We start from the raw sequence: 19,291 nt of genomic DNA on the forward strand, positions 1-19,291 counted from the left end.
TAATAATTTTTACTCAAACTGGCTATCTTTTCTATTCCCTTGTCATCTGTATTTAATCACTGACCCGTCAATTAATGGCCTCCATTGCTCACAAGCTGAAAGACACACCTTTTAAGTCTGACCTTTGAGACCTTTTACAGTCTTGTTTCAGCCTGCCAGTCTAGCTCTTTGGTTTCATGAACCCTCACTTTCAGTCTCCCTGGTTCCTTACCATCTTCTAGATAAGCACTGCACCATCTCATGACTTTGCTCTCCATTCTACCCACCTGAAATGTGTTATACAGTGGTTTTTCACCTGCAGGTTGTCTTTTAGGTTAAAGTTGTATTTGATTACTTTAAGAGTAACCATAATCTGTTAAATTAGCCTTTCCTGTTTTGTCTGGATAATTTTCAAACGAAGTCTTGGTAAAACATGGCTATTTAAGACATTATTTTCAATGAAATTTGCCTTCGGGGGAGACCACCAGCCTGAGAGAGTAGGTGGAGGGATGTTGTGGGAATTTGCAGTAAAACTTTTTGTTTTTAAACTGAATGTAAATTTAAAATTATTTTACTGTCTGCTCTATAGGAAGCAACCATAAAAATGACAAGTTTGTACTTTTTAGTTCCCATATAGATCATGTGATAATCTTATTACTTCTTTGACAGTCATATAATGTTAAAAAATCTGATTAGATCCACTTTTAAACATATCCCGTGAAAACACCTGTTAGGGGCTTTCAGGGAGAATTTAGTGAAGTTGGTGCTACAGGGATCATAGTTCCTCTTTACCTATTTTCTGATGATCCTAAGTCTCAGATACCTAGTAGTTAACAGCCTTACAAAGAATCTTAAAAAGAGATACAATTTCAAAATAATTAAATTTTATTTCCAAATTCAATTAATATTAAAATACTTAGCAAATTAAGACAAATAATGAATAATTTTGAGATTTGTTATAGTTAATTGAGGAGTGACCTGAAAGAATTTTTAAGTATCTTTTAAAAATGAATATATTTCTTCTTTCTTATTTGGCATATGTCCATATTTATACGTAAGTTTTCATCGAAGAATTTAGTATAGAATGGCCATCATTCTGAACACCATTTCTCATTTTATATGTTACCATAAAATTGGAAGGTCCCTAGGAATTGGAATTTCCCCATAGAATAGATCACCTTCATAGAATTAACCTGAAAGTTTAAAATAACATCTTACTGTATTTTACTTTATCTAAGTTGGAGATGAGAAAGAAAAAAGTATCTTGATTATTTGTATCAAAGTTAAGAAGTTTTAAACAATAAATAAAATAAGTTGAAAGAAATGAACAGAAAATGATTTTATGAGGCATGTGTCAGTCAGTAGTCTCAAACAAAAAATATTTTCCTTTGTAATAGTTTACAACATAATTGCAGAATCAAGAAGCTTACAGAATGAATGACTGATAGCAAGTTTTTTGTCTTAAATTTCTGTGATTAAGAATGGATTGTTGACATAAATAGATGGCCATAGCAGAATATGACCTAACAGAAAATTGTGCTGAGAAAACATGCCTTTTTAACATTAATGTTTTCATAAGTAATTTCTATCATGAAAATGATTTCTGAATCTTATTAGATTTGATCTGTGCCATGTAAATGAATATTTTTGTAGATTATTTGAGTATTTGGTATTCTGTCATGGAAACAGTTGACTCTTAAAACCACTTTTGCTTTATTAAGAGGATTTGAGAAATTCAAATAAGTTTAAAAATTTGAACATCTGTTAAACTGTTAAAAGGCTAAAAATGAAATATCAGTATTATACTTACATTTTTAAAAGTCTTCAAATACTGAAAAGATGATTGTCTATGATTAATAAGCATTTTTTCTAGAATGTTTTAGAGCATTTGTCTTAAAATCTATCATGTTTATGTAATACTAAAAGTGAAGACTGAAAGATTTTAAATTAGCATATTTATTCACACATTCACATATTTATTTAAAGATGAGTAACTTTTTATTTCAGTTATAGGAAAACTCCAAAATTATATATTCTTAATATAAAGACTAAAACTTCAATTAAAGTAGGACTTTTAATTCAAAGGAACACTTCCTAAGGAAGTGACCATATTTTTTTTCTGTGTCATTACCTGCTTTTAGTTCCTGCATATCTAGAGACTTTTGATACCATCTAAGTCTTCCATCATTCTCCTGATGGTGAGAGAGTAGAATTAAAGGAAAGAAAGTACTGAATTTTCTGATGGTGAAAGAGTAGAATAAGAGAAAAGAAAGTACTAAATGAGTTAGGAAGTGACATTTTGGACCCCAAAAAACTTGTAATTAATTCATTGTTTTCTGTGTGCTACTGAGGTAAGAGGTGTAAATAAATACTGTGGAAGTATGGTTTGTAATGAGGATTTTGAACTTATGAGTAAATTTTACTTATCATTTGTCTTTTTTTTTTTTTCCAGAGGGGAGATAATTAGGTTTATTTACTTATTTATTTTCAATGGAGGTACAGAATATTGAACCCAGGACCCTGTGCATGCTAAGCACACACTCTGCCACTGAGCTGCACCCTCCCCCCTCATTTGTCTTTTAATTTAGGTGGGAAAAAAAAAAGAATTTGTAGTATTAACTTTGGGAGGAAGAGTATCTTTTACTCACACATCCAACCTCACATACACATATATGCCCAGCCCTTTGGTAGAACCATCATTATTATTTTAAACTCCAAAAGGCATCATTATTATTGCTCCTTCAAATTGTTAATTAATAGTCTTTTATATATTTATCTACATATTTACCTTTTCCAGTGCTTTTCTTTCTTTTTTACACTTCCATGCTCCCAACTGGGATTTTTTTTTTCCCTCTAGCCTGAGAGTTTCCTATGGTGTTCCTCTTACTTTGGACCTTTCTGGTATGAGTATGAGTGCGTGTCTGTCTGTCTACACGTGTGGTGTCTGTCTGTCTGTGTGTCTTTATTTCTCTATTTCTAAAGGATATTTTTCTTAGGCACTGAATTCTAAGTCGACAGTTTTTTCTTTCAGCACTAAGATGTTGTTCTGTTGTTTTATGGCTTCCATAATTTTCTATTGAGAAGTTAGCAGTTACTGTTCTTGTTCTTGTGAAATAATATGTAGTTTTTTTCCCCCTTCCTAACTGCTTTTAATATTGCCGCCTTTAGTTTTCAGTAGTTTGAGTCTGATGGGCCCAGGTGTAGTTCTGTATGTATTTATACTGCTTGGATTTTCCTCAGCTTTTTGAACCTGGCTTGAGTTTCTGATGTAATTTGGTAAGTTTTGGTTATTATTTCTTTCTGCATTGCTTCTGTCCCATTCTTTCTCATCTTGTTCTTTAACTTTTTTAATCATCTTCCACATTTCTTACCATCTATTTCCCCCCTCTGTGTTTGTTTGAATATTTTTTATTGACCTGTCTTTCAAGTTCACCCGTCCTGTGTTCTGCTGAGTTCACTGTGTTGTTCATTCAATGAGCTCTTAATTTCAGACATTGCAGTTGGCAGTTCCATTTCTACTTGATTCTTTGAAAAAATTGATTTCAATACTGCTTTCAAATACTCCCATTTTCTCCATCTTTCCCCACCTTCTATTTTACCATAGTAATCGTAGTTATTAAGACTTTGCTAATTCTGTTATCTGGAACATGTTTGAGTGTCTTTCTATTGACAGTTTAATCTCTTGATCAACAGTTGCTTAAAAAATTTTTTTTGGATGTCTAATGTTTGATGGTTTGCTAGGTATTATAAATAACATTCATAGAGCTTCAGGATTATGTTATGTTCCTCTCAGGGGTGTAGAGTTTGGTTCTTGAAGACAGTTAATTTATAAGTAGATTGCTTTAATCCCGTCAAGGATTAGTTTTAAAATGTGTTAAGCACATGTATTTCACCTGATTCCTAGGACATGGCCTTTCTAAGATTTCATCTGAAAGCTGAGGATTTTTAACCATCCACTCTAGCTAGGTCTGAACTCATTCTTCCTAATGCTGTTTGACCTCTGAAGTCTTGGCTCAACTCTTCTCTGCCAGGCCACCCAGAGTTGCACTATAAACATAACAGTTTAGGAATCAGCCAAGGATTTGTGAAGGATTTTTACATAGATTTTTGACACTAATTCCTCTGCAGCTCACTCTGCCCTGGTACCCTGTCCACCAAAGTCCATCTGCCTTGTCAGTCCCTAACTGTTCCCTATTTTCTCTATCCATTCAAACTGCCTCTGTCTGGAGACCATCATTAATTTTAAGCTAGTAGAGTAAGGAATAATATTTGGTAATGATCATCTATTTGAAGATTTAAATTGTTGTGATGAGAAAATGCTGGTTAAAATTATTGCTTTTTTTTTAAGGCAGTGACTACTATATGTAAATTTTAGGGCCTTAACTACGTTTAAACTTATTCAGTTAAATGGGGAGGGTATAACTCAATGGTAGAGCACATGCTTAGCATGCCTGAAGTCCTGGGTTCAGTCCCCAGTACCTCTGTGAAAAAATAAGTAAATCTCTTCAGTTAAGTAATCAAGCCAGTAAGTTCCTATTGGGTGTAGCATTGTGATCATCGCCATTACAGTTGTGAGCAAAATCAAGATAAAACCTCTGCCTTGAGTGAGTTTATAGGCTAGTAAAAAGTAGTTTCTGGAGGGGTCGTATTGATTTAAAAAGTGTATTTTATTTTATAAAATGAGTATCACCTATCTGAGGTCTTTCTCTGATTTACATAATCTTGTTAATGAGAATATATATCTCTACTGTTTTGCTGGTTTGATTTAAATCTGATATACAGACCCTTGTTGCATGCTCCCCCCTTTTTTGTGTCAGCTTTTGTTTCAGCTTCTGGTGCCTTTTCTTGGCTATTCCTTTGTTTGTACCAGTTTATAACAGGATGAAGAACTACATAGAGTAATGTGGACAATACATGTTATTCCCAGTCTCCTTTTTTTCCCTGACATTTTTAGATGACAGTGTTAATTATGTCTTTCCTAGAAGATTTATGTTCAAGCCAGTGTTCAGTTTTTTTGCTTAAGGCCAATTGAAAATGACAGCAGATACTGAACTTTAAGTTACCATATGTCATAACAGTATGACATGAAGGCAAGAACCTGTGTAGTATTGACTTGATCACTTTATAAGCTTTTTTGTCATTGTGATATAATCTTTATACTCTCCAAACTTTAGTTGTACTCTTACTCTTCTGCCCCCCTCATCCCACTGCCAGTACCATACACGGTCTTTAATGGTATGTTAAGAAAGGTACCTATTTTTCCCAAACTTTGTTGCACTGTCTCTAACAATCTTTCTGATATTAAAATGTGTAAGTGGAAGATAACAATATATAAAATTATTATTATTTTTAAATTAGAGAAACCCTTTGCTCTTGATGAAGAAATGCTAGAATGGAGAGTCCGGTGCTTTTCTTAGTGTTTGGTCTGTGTTCCGTTTTATCAAATGATTCTGCTGTAATTTCTTCTCCTTAAAAAATAATATGGACAATATTGGTTCAAATTTAGAGTATTGTCGTAGAAATTAAGAAATTTCTTAGTGTTATTTCTTCATGTTAAGAAATTTATGTTTAATTATTTTCCACTAGGAAACCACCCCTACTCCTAATCCCCCACCTACAGAAGAAGAGAAAACAGAATCTAATCAGGAGGTTGCTAATCCAGAACACTATATTAAACATCCTTTACAGAACAGGTAAGCTTTCTGACACATAGGTTTTCTGACTTAGGAAACAAGGTAAATGGTGAATGGGACAGGTTTGGAGGGAAAGGTTAGATGAGACTAGTTTTAGATATGTTAGGTTGAGGATTCTGTTTTCACTTGGATGACCCACGCCTAGCAAGCAGCTTTTGTGTGTGAATCTTGAGCTCAGAAAGGAGAAATGTTTGAAAGATTGGTTTGAAATTCATCAGTAATGGTAATTGATGGTAATTGAAATTGCAGTAGTAAATGAGTTCTCATAAGTGAACTTGACCCATGACAGAGGCTTGGAATATTAGCACATAGGGTTTTTTTTTGAGGGAGAATGCCTATGAAAAGTATAGACATATAAACTAGGACAGAGTGCTGGTCATGGAAACCAAGAAAATGATATGTTTTAAAGACAAGATGGTCAACAGTATATGTGTCACAAAAAGGTCGAATATTCATTGGATTGATTGAATGACGAGTTCTTGCTAACATAGGAGAAAGTTTGTAGGGTAGATGATAGATTTGAGACTTTGAATAGAAAGTAAACAAACGAATAGAGCAGGAATAGGCAATTTGAAGTTGGTCTGTGAAGGAGAAAAGAGAGCTATGGGATGTGGAGTCTGGAGGCTGGTTGGTTTGTATTTAAAGGTAAGTTAGAATAGGAGAGTTAAGATGAGTTAAGTTTTCATACTTATAGTGTAATAGTTTAATAGTTTAGTATATGGTTTTTCCTAACTCTGCCCTATCACTTCCCAGTATGTTTGTATTTTTACTTAATTGTCTTTCTGGTTTATATAATGAAGATTAACATGAATTCACTGAGAGCTGATGGTGGGAAGAAAATGGCAAACTAGAAACATTGTAAGAATGTGGAGGAAAGTAAACTGGAATTAACTTCTGAGGATCTTTAAGTATTTTGATTCCTTTCATTCCCTCAGTCCTGGGCCTTTTACTCTTTACTTTAAAGATCCCACAAGCCTGTCTATGATTTAGTTGCATTCATCTAAATATGTTGTCATCATTTCTTCATTATCATGATAGACCTACTGAAATAAAATAGTCCAGTCACGTTTTAGTAGTGTTTTCTTAGGAGACCTGAGGTTCAGCCTGTCCTCCAGTGAGGAACAAACCAGTTCTCTAGACAATGGGGATTATTGCCACATAGTGAGATATCAATGGTCAAATAGTCCATAAAGGATAAAAATCCATTCTGAGGATTTTTATAATAAAGTAGTAAGTTGAACAGTCTTTTAATTGCCAGTCGAATTGGTCCTAGTCTGATTTATGAAAACAATGTCTTGTTTTAAATTTGCATTTCTTTCTTTGAAGTTTCAAAACACTTTCTGTATTGTATTGATCATTTTTATTTTCACCTGTGGGCAGTCTGTTCAGTTCTTTTGTCTATTATTTTCTTTTTGGTTCTCTTTTCAAGTCTATTTCCAAGCATTGTATATTAGGGATGATAACCCATCCAAGGAGGGGGAATAGGTTGAAAATGCATTTCCGAATCATTTGTCCTATAACATTGTTTATGGAATTTTTTTTTTAAGAGGTTTTTGATTTTCATGTAATCAAATTCCAACTTTCCTCCATGGTTTCTGGGTTTCGTGTCAGTCTTAGGAGAACTTTACTCACTCATTTATCCTATTTAATAGCTGCATAGTAGTCTCTTGCATGGATATTTTATTTAAACCAGCAGTTCTCAGACTTTCTGATCTCATGACCCCTTTACATTCTTAAAAATTACTGAGGATTCCACAGTGCTTTGATTATGTACACTTTTATTTCCATTTGTTACATTAGAAAGTAAACCTAAAAAAATGTAAAATTACATATTCACTTAAACAGCCCATAACTTGTTCATGTAAATATTTTAATGAAAAAATTTATTCAAAATAAAAAATACTTAGTGGGAAGAATAGTATTCTTGCATTTTTATAAATCCTTTCAAGTGTCTGACTTAGAAGAAGTCAGCTGGATTTTTATAGCTGCTTTCTGCATTTCAGTCTTTGGAGATGAGTTGTTTCAAAGAAACTAAGAATAAAATATGTCCTCACAGGTACATGGCTGGAAAAGGGAGTTTTTTTTTTTAATTTTTTTTGGAAAAGGGAGAATTTTTAATAGCCTTTTAAAAGAATTATGGATATCTCCTTGATACTAGGTTTCTTATAGGTTAGTTGTAGTGTAGAATCTGAAACCGTATCTAAGCTTTTTCTACTTTGTTACATTAAAATCCATTGGCCTATCTTACGTTTGTAATGGATCCTTCTTCACTCGTGCATGAATTTGCACACCACTGGTCATTTGGAAAATACTGGTTCAGTGAGTTTGCAGAGCATCCAGATATTGGCACTTTTCATTATATAGTATCAAAACAATAACATTCGTTAATATTAGTGTTAAACTCATCAGAAATGTCTTTAAGTTTTAATAAGTTGTCAAGCTCACAGTGACACGTACAGGCTTTCCAGAATTCTGGTTTTCTCCTGAAAGCTCAAATTTTAACAACTGTCTCACTCTGTTCATTTTTCGAGAGATAGCCATCTGATCAGCCTTTCTTCCAAGTAAAAATGGTGTTCCATGAAAAAGTGACTGGTTCATCTCATAATTCAGTTGCCTAAGAATTGTATTTTGGTATGCAGAAGTGTTTTTGTGTGGGAAAAAACATGTACACAGATTGAAATTTAATGAAACCAATAATTTTTACTGCTTCATCAATGGCATTATTAACTGAAATGGACATTGTTATTACTATAAGAGTTGGTAATAATAAAGGATACAGTGACTACTAGTATGAGTTGATACCACTATATGATTCTTGCCTGCAAAACTAGTAGATTTACTAGCCATTGCTTTTGTATCATCAGTGCAGATGGCAACACAGTGAAAAATTAAAATAATGTCTTAGCATTATTATGAAATAGTTTTTACTTACTAGCTCTCCTGAAAGAGTCTTAGGGTCCTCTAGGGGCCTGCAAACCAGATTTTGAGAACTATGACTTAAATAATCCCTTGCTGATAGGCACATAAGATGTTTCCAAATTTTCCAAAATTAGGAACGTTCTTGTACAAACTTTTGCTTAGTCATCCAGTTACTTTCTTAGGATAAGTCTTTATATGTTTAATTGCTGAATGTGGTTTTTTTTTTAAAGACTGTATTAAATTTTATTATTTATTATTTTAAATTGAAGTATAATTGAGTTATAACATTAGTTTCAGATATATAACATAATGATTCAGTATTTCTGTATGTTGTGAAATGATCACCACAGTAAGTATAGTTAACATCCATCATAGTATAGATTTATAAGTTTTTTTTCTTGTGAAGAGAATTTTTAGGATTTAGTCTCTTAGTAACTTTGAAATTTATGGTGCAGTATTATGAACTATAGTCACCATGTTGTGCATCACATCCTCATGACTTTTTTTGTTTTATAACTGGAAGTTTGTACCATTTGACACCTTTCATGCATTCTTCCAACCCTGTGTCTCTGGGAACCACCAGTCTGTTATCTGTATCAGTGAGCTTAGGCAGTGGTTGTTTGTTTTTGTTTTTGTTTGTTTGCTTTGTGTTTTAAGATTCCACATATAACTGAAATCATATGGTATTTGTTTTTCCTGTCTACTGTCTGATTTATTTCACTTAGCATGGAGTCCTCAGAGTCCATCCATGTTCTAAATGGCAAGATTTCCTTCTTTTTTTTTTAATGGCTGAATAATCCATTGACTATATATACCACATTTTCTTTTTTCATCTCTTGATGGAGATTTAGGTTGCTTCTATGTCTTGGCTACTGCAAATCTGCAGTAAACATGGGATGCATATATTTTTTAAAGTTCATGTTTGTTTTCTTCAGGTAAATGCCTAGAACTGAAATTGCTGGGTCAAATTGTAGTTCTTTTTTTAATTTTTTGAGGAAAGACTCAATTTTTAGAGTTACAGATTACAGTTCTTGACGTTGTCTGTGGGTGTGTAATAGTTTTTCTGCCTTTGCTTTTTTTCCCCTGATATTGGTTAGCAAATAGATTATAGTTTTTTTTAAGTAGGTGTTGAAATGCATCTCATTTTTATGTCTGAGATTAACAAGCATTAATCATGAAGTTATGAAATATATGTCCATTTGGAAACCTGTCTTCAGGCAACATTTTTATCAATGGGTAAATGAGATTCCCTTTAATTCAGAAAATACAATTTTACTGAAGATGAATCGTTGGGATAACATTTAAATGTAACTGATGTGACGTGAGTTTATCTTCAAAGTATTAGAATATATCTATTTTCAGCAAAAATGTATACAGATATATATATAGAAACTAGTAATATGTTATTTTAGAATATCTGTAGTAGCATTACTCAATCAGGTCTTTTATTTTGTTATTTTTTTCCCATTTGTGTGTTTGGGTCCCCCCTTCCTAGCACTCTGATTTCTCTCCTCTTGTTTTTCTGTAAATTCAACTTTCCTGTTCCCTACTTTCTTTTCCAGTTAAGTGTTCCTGCTTTATTTTTTTAGGTAACTTGTGCTTAATTATCTTTGTCATAGCACTTAGAACACTATAATTGTCTCTCTACAACATTTCTTTGAATCCCTTGTGGAATGAGCCTAAGTGGATCTCTTAAGGATAGCAGAGAATCTGTTACATAGTAGGTACAAAATCCATACTTTTAAAATGAAAGAAATAGAGAAAATTACTCATTATTTGCTACTATAAATAAAATTTTAATTAACTTATTTTCACTTGTGGTGAAACACATACATAAAATTTACCATCCTAACCATTTTTTGAATGTATAATTCAGTAGTATTAAGTATATCCACGTTGTTGTGCAAACAGTCTCCAGAACTCTTATTTTGCAGGAAAACTTATACTCTATACTTATTAAACAACAACTCTCCATTCTCCTTCCCTTTTAGCCCCTGGCAACCACCATTCTACTTTCTCTCTTTGAATCTGACTACTCTAGGTACCTCATATAAGTGGAATTATACAGCATTTGTCTTTTTTGGTTGGCTTATTTCACGTTCTTATCTTTTTAGAGCTCTTTAGTATTCCATTGTATATTCTACACCACATTTTGTTCATTTTGTTCATCTGTTCACCTGTCAGTGGACACTTGGGTTACTTCCCTCTTTGGCTTTTTTGAGTAATGCTGCTTTTAGCATGGATGAAAAACTACCCTTTTGTTGTTGTTGATGACACTTTCTGTTTTTAGATGGGCACTCTGGTTTTTTAAAAATGATAAAAGCAAAACTTGGCAAGCAAACCTTCGGCTGATCTCTAAGTTTGATACTGTTGAAGACTTTTGGGCGTAAGTAACCATTTTATATTTTATGATTGTTTTATTCATTTTGTAATTTTTCATTTTATGTTTCAGCCACAAAGTGAAGGGTAAGGTGAATAGTTAACATTCACCTTTTTGTTTATCTGTCTTCTCACAACTGTTTGAACTGGTGATTATTCCTCATCAGTTTTTGAAAGCTTCTGTCTTGTCATCGTTCAGCTCTGCCTATTCTCTCTTCCTTGTTCTGAGATATCCTTCATTGAGAATTTTTATTGTCCTTAGAAGTTTTGACAAATTGTTGGAGCTTATCCTCTTTCTTGGGTGCTCAGATGTATTTGTCCCATACTTGGATTCTCCAGAGCTTTGTTAGATCTCTATTTCTGCAAATTCTTTTTAGTGTGTAACATCTAGATTTCTTGTGATAGGGATTCTGAGATTTCAAAGGCTGAACTGTGTAAAATTCAGGGTTTGTTAAAGAATGTGACAGTATCTGCAATGATAGTTTATTAATACCAATATACTTTGTGATCAACTTCAAGAAAAATAGTTGAAATATTTTTGAGATTTTGTTTCAGAGTTAGAAAAAAGTTAAAAAGTTGTTTGGCTTTCACCAGTTTACATAATTGTGATTTTAAGTAGGCGTCTAATTAGAACATGGCTCCACACTTTAGTTGTATGTAAGCAATATCATAGCTTGGTGGATTTTTACACCATAATTTAGCGGTAAATCCACCAGCTTTCTATAAATATCTAAGTCACTTCTTAATTTCTCACTTTTGGGGGGCAAATTTAGTGGTAAACAACCAGTTAGGGTTTTTATTTTGGATGTATCCAGTATATAATGTTAAAATTCTGTTTAATAAAAGTGCCATTATACACACTGTATGTAAACTTACTAAGAGACCTTACAGAATGATGAAGGAGAAAGGAGGCAGCAGAAAGAAACTGATCTTTTCTACCTTGAATGCCATTGAAGGAGGTCACTTCCACACTATCCATTAATTTTATAAAAGTGGTGGTGGTAATTCTTTAGTTCGTATCCAGGTCTCTCTTTTGCCTAGTAGAAGCTGTCAGTGATAATGTAGTTTGGGAAGAGTTACCATTAAAAAAACAACCCAACAGACCTATGCTGTCTCACCCAAATTGGATTTGAGTTTTTACACTGTGGAGTGTGATCCAAAGGATGCCAGACTCTTAAAACCCTGCTTGAAATATTCATAAACTGGCTTAAAATTACACCAAGAGAATCTTACTAAGGATAATAGCATCATTCATGGTCTGTAGTCATATAGCTAAGATCATCACTTTTGTATCTGATGTTGGAGACATTGACTCTGTTGTCAGTTTTGTAACAGTTTTGCTGTCAGGAGATCTTATGATCTAGCCTTCTCCTTTCAGGCTAGTGAAATCTAGTCATCCTAAATGTTAATCTGTTACATTGCTATTTGGGAAATAATTTAGAAACACAGATTCTATGCTTCCCCCCTATATTTAAGGAATTAAAATCCCAAGGAGAAGAGTATGAAACTGGGGTGGATGGGTGTGTGTGTGTGTGTGTGTGTGTGTGTTTTAAGTTCCCCAAAAGATTATTATGCTGGCTGATTGGTAATGGTCTGTGGTGGTTAAGTGGGGAACCGTTGGTCTGTTCTACTCTTGGTTACTTTCAAGGATAATAATGTTGGTTTATTTCAATCATGCAATCCTTATAGTCAGGAAGTTTGTCTTGCTTTCTCTTGACTTTTTCTATTTTGTGTGGTTACATTTGCTCATGAGCCTCACGAATTCTTTCATCTACTTAAAGCCACCTCACACCTTTATTCTCAGTTTCTTGTGTTTTCATGTGTATGTATTAAGTTAACTGATACATCAAAATATTTTTATTAGAATAAAATTATTAAAAATACTTTCTTTAAACTCATCATATGTTGATTCTTAAAGCTGACTATTATTAAAATCTATTTGGTCCACTTCAGAGCTTGATTGCATAGAAAAAAAGTAAACATGAGCTTTTATCTTATTTTTATCTTATTCTCTGAATGTACATATAAGCACCTAAACTCTGCATTACATATTCTGTTTATAATTGTCCTTTTCTTTTACCTAGTCTGTACAACCATATCCAGTTGTCTAGTAATTTAATGCCTGGCTGTGACTACTCACTTTTTAAGGTATGCTTGTTAATTTCATGTATTTAGTGTAAGACTCAACCATTCAGGTAGTCATTAAAAAATCTTGCCATAAACTTAACAATGGTTAATGCTCTGATGCTTGGAGAATAATTAAATTAGTGTTACCAGGCTTTAGCATAAATATATTTTGCCCTATTTTTGTATAAACAATTAAAATTGAGAGTCTTATTTGATGGGCACATAGTATGATTGATTTGGAGAGAGCTTTGATCCTACAGTGCAGTCTATTCTTTATTTATTTAAGTAGACTGAAGTTCAGAGTTTGCCAGGAATTCTTAACCTGAGGTAATGTGAGTCCTTGAGATACTTGTTAGTGAGTTTTGTAAGGTGGCAGTGGGTGGTATATTCATTAGCTCTCTGAAATTGCATAATTCCTATATATATTTTCTAGGTATAGAAATGTATATAGCTTCTCAGAGGTGTTACTCAGAATGTTTTGGAGCCTCCAAATTAAGTGAAACCCAAGGTTTGATAGCTAATAAGTGCTCAGGTCAGGGATCTAATTCTGCAATCCCATGCCTCTGGCTTTAAGTCTCATGTGTTTTCTTCCCCACTACATCAGTAATGGTTTTGTGGGAATAAAGTAAAAAGCTTAACAGCGTTGTGGTTTGCTGTTTCCAGTGATGATATCTTAAGTTAACGTAACAATAATGTAACAATCTAACAGTGTTGTCTCCTAACCTTGTAGGATGGTATTGAGCCTATGTGGGAAGATGAGAAAAACAAACGAGGAGGACGATGGCTAATTACATTGAACAAACAGCAGAGACGAAGTGACCTGGATCGCTTTTGGCTAGAGACAGTAAGGTTTTAAAATGATAAAGCTGTTTTTGAGTACTGAAAGTTAATTGACATTATTTATGTTACTTAATCAAGGAGGAAATAAGGATGCCCACTCTAGAAATGTAAGCCAGCACTTAATTTTGTTCTGTCATGTGAATCTTATTTACATTTTACCCTCCACCACATTACAAATCCAGAAAGTGATTGGCAGTGGACTCACCTTATACAATAAGCTCATCCTGGTCATTTCATTAATTTCAAAATTATAGAGCCTCTCACATATTTTATGATGTAAGTTTTTACAATTCTCTTAAACTATTGCTTTGTATACCAAACTTTTTAGATCAATGAAGTAAACAGTGAAATTGTAGCTTGATATCATTCAGCTTATATGTTATGATGCAAGTTGGACCTTTTGGCTTCATACAACATTTATTATGAGTTAATAGGCATTTTCTCTAATAAGAGGTTTTAAACCCCAAGCTTTTAGGAGCTGGGGTTATAGTCTCTTTTGTATCCCTAGCACTTGGCACGTTATCTGGTTATAGTTAGCACTTATTAAGTTAATCAGTAATAAATATTCAAATGAATGACTTTTTAACAGAAGAAACTTGTTTTTGCTTTGGGGAAAGGTTATCAGTAAATATCAATTTAGAATTCCACATTAAAAAGTCATTTCAGTTTTGTAAGGTGACGTTTCTTGAGATGGGTGGGGTGGTGGTATAATACTTAATACCATTGAACAGTACACTTAAAAGTGGTTAACATGGTAAAATTTATGTTGTATATTTACCACAATTAAAAAGAACACATTAGAAAGTGTTGATGAAAGTTATCAAGAACAAGAGACAGTTATCTACTATGAACAGCTATCTCAGTTATTCCATTAATGTTTGTTTGCTGGCAGGTTTAAGCAGCAGAGCAAATGAGTATTAATAAAATAAATCACCTTTTATGTGCCTTGACATTATTCGCTCAATTTGCTGAAACAGTTAACACAACTGTAAATGTTCTTGATATTAAACAGAGAAATAAATTAACAAGTGAACTTTTAAAAAGCCAACACAAAGAACTATATATATATAAATGTAATTTAGACATTTAAAATATCAACTTAAAAATCTATCCAGCATCTGCTTTGAAACATATTTTTATGTCAAAACATGGTTTTTGTTTATTGAAAATAAACAGAGTGAAATTTTGTGATAGTAAACCATTGTTCTGTTAGCCAAAAAAATAAGTGATAAAGGATGAGGATATCTAAAGCCATGAGAAGAACACAGTACTAGCAACAGACTTACCGTATCATAGTAATAATCAACAGCAAGTCACTTTATTTTCAGCTGTACTCTAAAACACTAGTGGTTAGTTGTTCATCTGGAGCCTTCGAAGAATTTAAATTCATGTTTGGGGTTTACCTGTCTAGATAATACATTGAACAAAGACAACATTTGAGATTTCCCTCAGCATAATTTAGAAATATAACAGAGGGCAGTAAATGCATGCACACTGAGCAATCAGCCTTGTTGAGTATTTAGATAATGTATACAACATAATGTTGATTTTAGATTATCTACAGAAAATAAGACCCAACAGAACAATATTCAAAAGAAAGCTGTAGAAGCTGAAGATTAGCATCCTGAAGACTGGAGAGATACCTGCTCTGGCCATGCAAATCTCCATGACTACCACTTACTTATCTCTTCTCTTACTCATAGACTTGATCATTAATCCCTGCATGTTTTTCATATACTGGCTCAGATTTTTTCATAAAGTTACAATTTTAAAAAGTCAGCTCTTGGTTTTAAAACTTTTTTTAGTTTTGTATATATATATAAGAGACATCTGCAGTTTAATAAGCTGTTTATAATCTACTGAATGTAATTTGGGATTGGGTTTTTCTTTTAAGCTGCTGTGCCTTATTGGAGAATCTTTTGATGACTACAGTGATGATGTATGTGGAGCTGTTGTTAATGTTAGAGCTAAAGGTGATAAGATAGCAATATGGACTACTGAATGTGAAAACAGAGAAGCTGTTACACATATAGGGTAAGTTTGCTGCTTGTATTTTTAAAATAGATAACTAAAAGCAGAAGTACTTTTTCAATAAAAGGATCAAGATCATAAATTAGATCATTATTTTCCTTGTTTTCACGGACACGTATAATCTTGAACTGCTATTGGTATTCAGTGTCTTGATCATATTTTTTTCACTTCCATAAAATTTCTTTTTTCTAGCAATGGAGTATATACTCACCAGACACTCACTGGCATGTAGCATTTTATTATTTATTAATTGAGAATATGTCTTATCTACTTTAAAATCATAGTGCTAACATGTAATACTCAATAATTTGGTGAGTAGTATTTGTATATTTTGTGCATATGTGCACACTATACATAAAATTTTCATTGAAATTTAAGTGGTAATACTTCGTTCATATTTAAAACCCACATGTTTAAGTTTTTTTTAACTTATTTTGATAAATATAATTACAAAAATGGCCTGTATTTTATTCCCCCCCACACACATATCAGTCAGTGTTAACTAGGATTTTCTTTTTATTACAATTAAATTAGTAAAATTAAACTTCAAATTTTGTGTTAAAATTAAGTGCTGGTCATAGGCCACAATATGTTTGGTTTGTTCCTTTGTGTGTTGATTTTTCGAACATTATGAATTCTGCTATGAACATAATCCCTTTCTGGATTAAAAGGTATGGGGATTTTCGAAGTTTCATTCTCCAGAGAGTTTCTATAAGAGGAAGTTGATTGATTTGTCATCATGTTCCTAATTTGTCAGCATCAAAACTTAAATTGTGCAGGTTTCGTATTTCTTTGAAAGTGGGTTAAAGAAATTAAGTATGAATTTCTTTCCTCTGGAAATTTTTTGTCTCAATATTAAAAGTTTTTGAAATCTCATAAAACACTTGAGTTCAGTTTTTCACAGAAAGTGAATATGAAAGATAGGCTGACAAGGTAAAATTGGGGACATCAGAGAACATCACAGGTCAAGTTAGGAATCTGGTATCTGAGAAAAAAGAGCAAAATTTTAAAAATAAGCACCAAAAGGAAATAAAACTAATGGGATATACATTTTCAGGAGCTAGATTCTCCAGTATGATACTAAGGCAATTCATTCATACTCCATGCTCCAGAAGATTTCACTAAAAGTATCTAAAAATAATCTTATCATAACTAAAATTATAACTATTATCAGATTTACATTAGGATACAATGTATTTATTACCTTCAATTATACTTAATCAGTAAATATGATTGTGCAGTAATAGACAATATTTACTAAGGTTTATCTATAAAATATAATTGAAACATTTTAGATCAGAAAATTAAAATAGACATGTGTATGTAATTGATTTTGTGTAAATTAATTATACATGTGATACAGCTCCACCATATGTATTTGTGATTGTTTGTGAATAACCTAATATTCTAAACTATAAACACCATGAGCCCATGGGCTGTCCCTGCTTTCTTTAGTATTAATTTATTAATGATTATCACAGTACCTGGTTCTCAAATATTAGTTAAGTGAGAAACTAAGATTGTTGTGAAAATGAAGAGTACATTTTACTAAAAGGAAAAGGGTGTACAATTTCCTATTTCTAGGTATTTTTTTTTATATATAAAGAATAAAAATACTGAATTTGGTGGATGTGTGTTTAAATAAAAATTAATGGCTCCTTTTCTTCCTTTTCTTTTAGGAGGGTATACAAGGAAAGGTTAGGACTTCCTCCAAAGATAGTGATTGGTTATCAGTCCCATGCAGACACAGCTACTAAGAGCGGCTCCACCACTAAAAATAGGTTTGTTGTTTAAGAAGACACCTTCTGAGTATTCTCATAGGAGACTGCGTCAAGCAATCGAGATTTGGGAGCTGAACCAAAGCCTCTTCAAAAGCAGAGTGGACTGCATTTAAATTTGATTTCCATCTAAATATTGCTAAGATATAAGAGAAGTCTCATTCGCCTTTGTCTTGTACTTCTGTGTTCATTTTTTTTTTTTTTTTGGCTAGAGTGTCCACTATCCCAATCAAAGAATTACAGTACACATCGTCCCCACAATCCATAAATGTGTTCCTGGCTCACTCTGTAATAGCTTAGTATAATTTACCCATTACAAACACATTTGACCCACCCACAATATTAAAAAAAGAATTTGCATTTCTGTATCTTACAGGAGAAAGATTCTGTTTATGTTCCATTGTACGCAGGAGCATATTTTGCTGGTTTGAAAGAGTATGATGCATACAGTTTTCTAGCAATTTTCTTTGTTTCTTTTTACAGCATTGTCTGTGCTGTACTCTTGCTGATGGCTGCTAGATTTTAATTTATTTGTTTCCCTACTTGATAACATTAGTGATTCTGATTTCAGTTTTTCATTTGTTTTGCTTTTGTTTTTTTCCTCATGTAACATTGGTGAAGGATCCAGGAATATGACACAAAGGTGGAATAAACATTAATTTTGTGCATTCTTTGGTAATATTTTTGTTTTTTGTAACTACAAAGCTTTGCTACAAATTTATGCATTTCATTCAAATCAGTGATCTATGTTTGTGTGATTTCCTAAACATAATTGTGGATTATAAAAAATGTAACATCATAATTACATTCCTAATTAGACTTAGTATGTCTGTTTTTGTATCTTTATGCTGTATTTTAACACTTTGTATTACTTAGGTTATTTTGCTTTGGTTAAAAAAAATGGCTCAAGTAGGAAAGCGGTCCCATTCATATTAAGACAGTGTATAAAACTGTAAATAAAATGTGTACAGTGAATTGTCTTTTAGACAACTAGATTTGTCCTTTTATTTCTCCATCTCTGTAGAAGGAATTTGTACTTCTTATTGCAGGGCAGTCTCTATTGTGTCTTCTCTTGTAGTGTCTTCCATATGAATAGTATAAGTTTTGGAGCATTAGTTTGATTATTATGTTTATTTCAATTTTTAATAAATTGAATAGGTAGAATCATATATATGGAATTAAATTGATGTGGCTATCTTTATTTTTTTATAAAGTAAGGCATGGTCCTTCAGTGTTAGGTAAATAATGTACTCTTAATATGTTAAAAAACTCATGAAAATTGCGACCTTGGTGCATCACCATTTGATTGATAGGTATTACAGTTGTAAAACTTGGTTGCTGAATTGCAATGTCCTTTTGTTAAGTGTCAAAATGATAGCATAAAGAAAGGGTACAAGTGGTGGGAGTGTATGCATTAAGAATTTTGTTAGTGTTGCTGTCTAAATAGAATGGAATAAACAGGTATGAAGACTTGTATTTATAATAAATTGGTATAGTATGGTTTTATGTAAACTTAAAAATTTGATCTACTCTTTGTAGGTTTCA

At 32.6% G+C, this 19,291-nt stretch overlaps 1 protein-coding gene across 2 annotated transcripts in view; it reads left to right on the top strand.

Annotated features, from left to right (window-relative positions):
- The window catches only part of EIF4E (eukaryotic translation initiation factor 4E), a 35,413-nt gene extending 16,674 nt beyond the window's left edge, over positions 1-18,739 (top strand). The window contains exons 2-7 of one of the 2 annotated variants that reach the window (XM_010953561.3): positions 5,566-5,672; positions 10,882-10,977; positions 13,055-13,118; positions 13,828-13,941; positions 15,832-15,971; positions 17,648-18,739. In XM_010953561.3, coding sequence (XP_010951863.1) covers positions 5,566-5,672; positions 10,882-10,977; positions 13,055-13,118; positions 13,828-13,941; positions 15,832-15,971; positions 17,648-17,762 — 636 coding nt within the window. In that variant the 3' untranslated portion in view covers positions 17,763-18,739. The remainder of the gene's footprint in view (positions 1-5,565; positions 5,673-10,881; positions 10,978-13,054; positions 13,119-13,827; positions 13,942-15,831; positions 15,972-17,647) is intronic. The other variant, XM_074343525.1, reaches the window with a different exon arrangement.
- Positions 18,740-19,291: the final 552 nt, after the last annotated feature.

Source organism: Camelus bactrianus, chromosome 2 (genome assembly GCF_048773025.1).
Source record: "Camelus bactrianus isolate YW-2024 breed Bactrian camel chromosome 2, ASM4877302v1, whole genome shotgun sequence".
NCBI lineage: Eukaryota > Metazoa > Chordata > Mammalia > Artiodactyla > Camelidae > Camelus > Camelus bactrianus.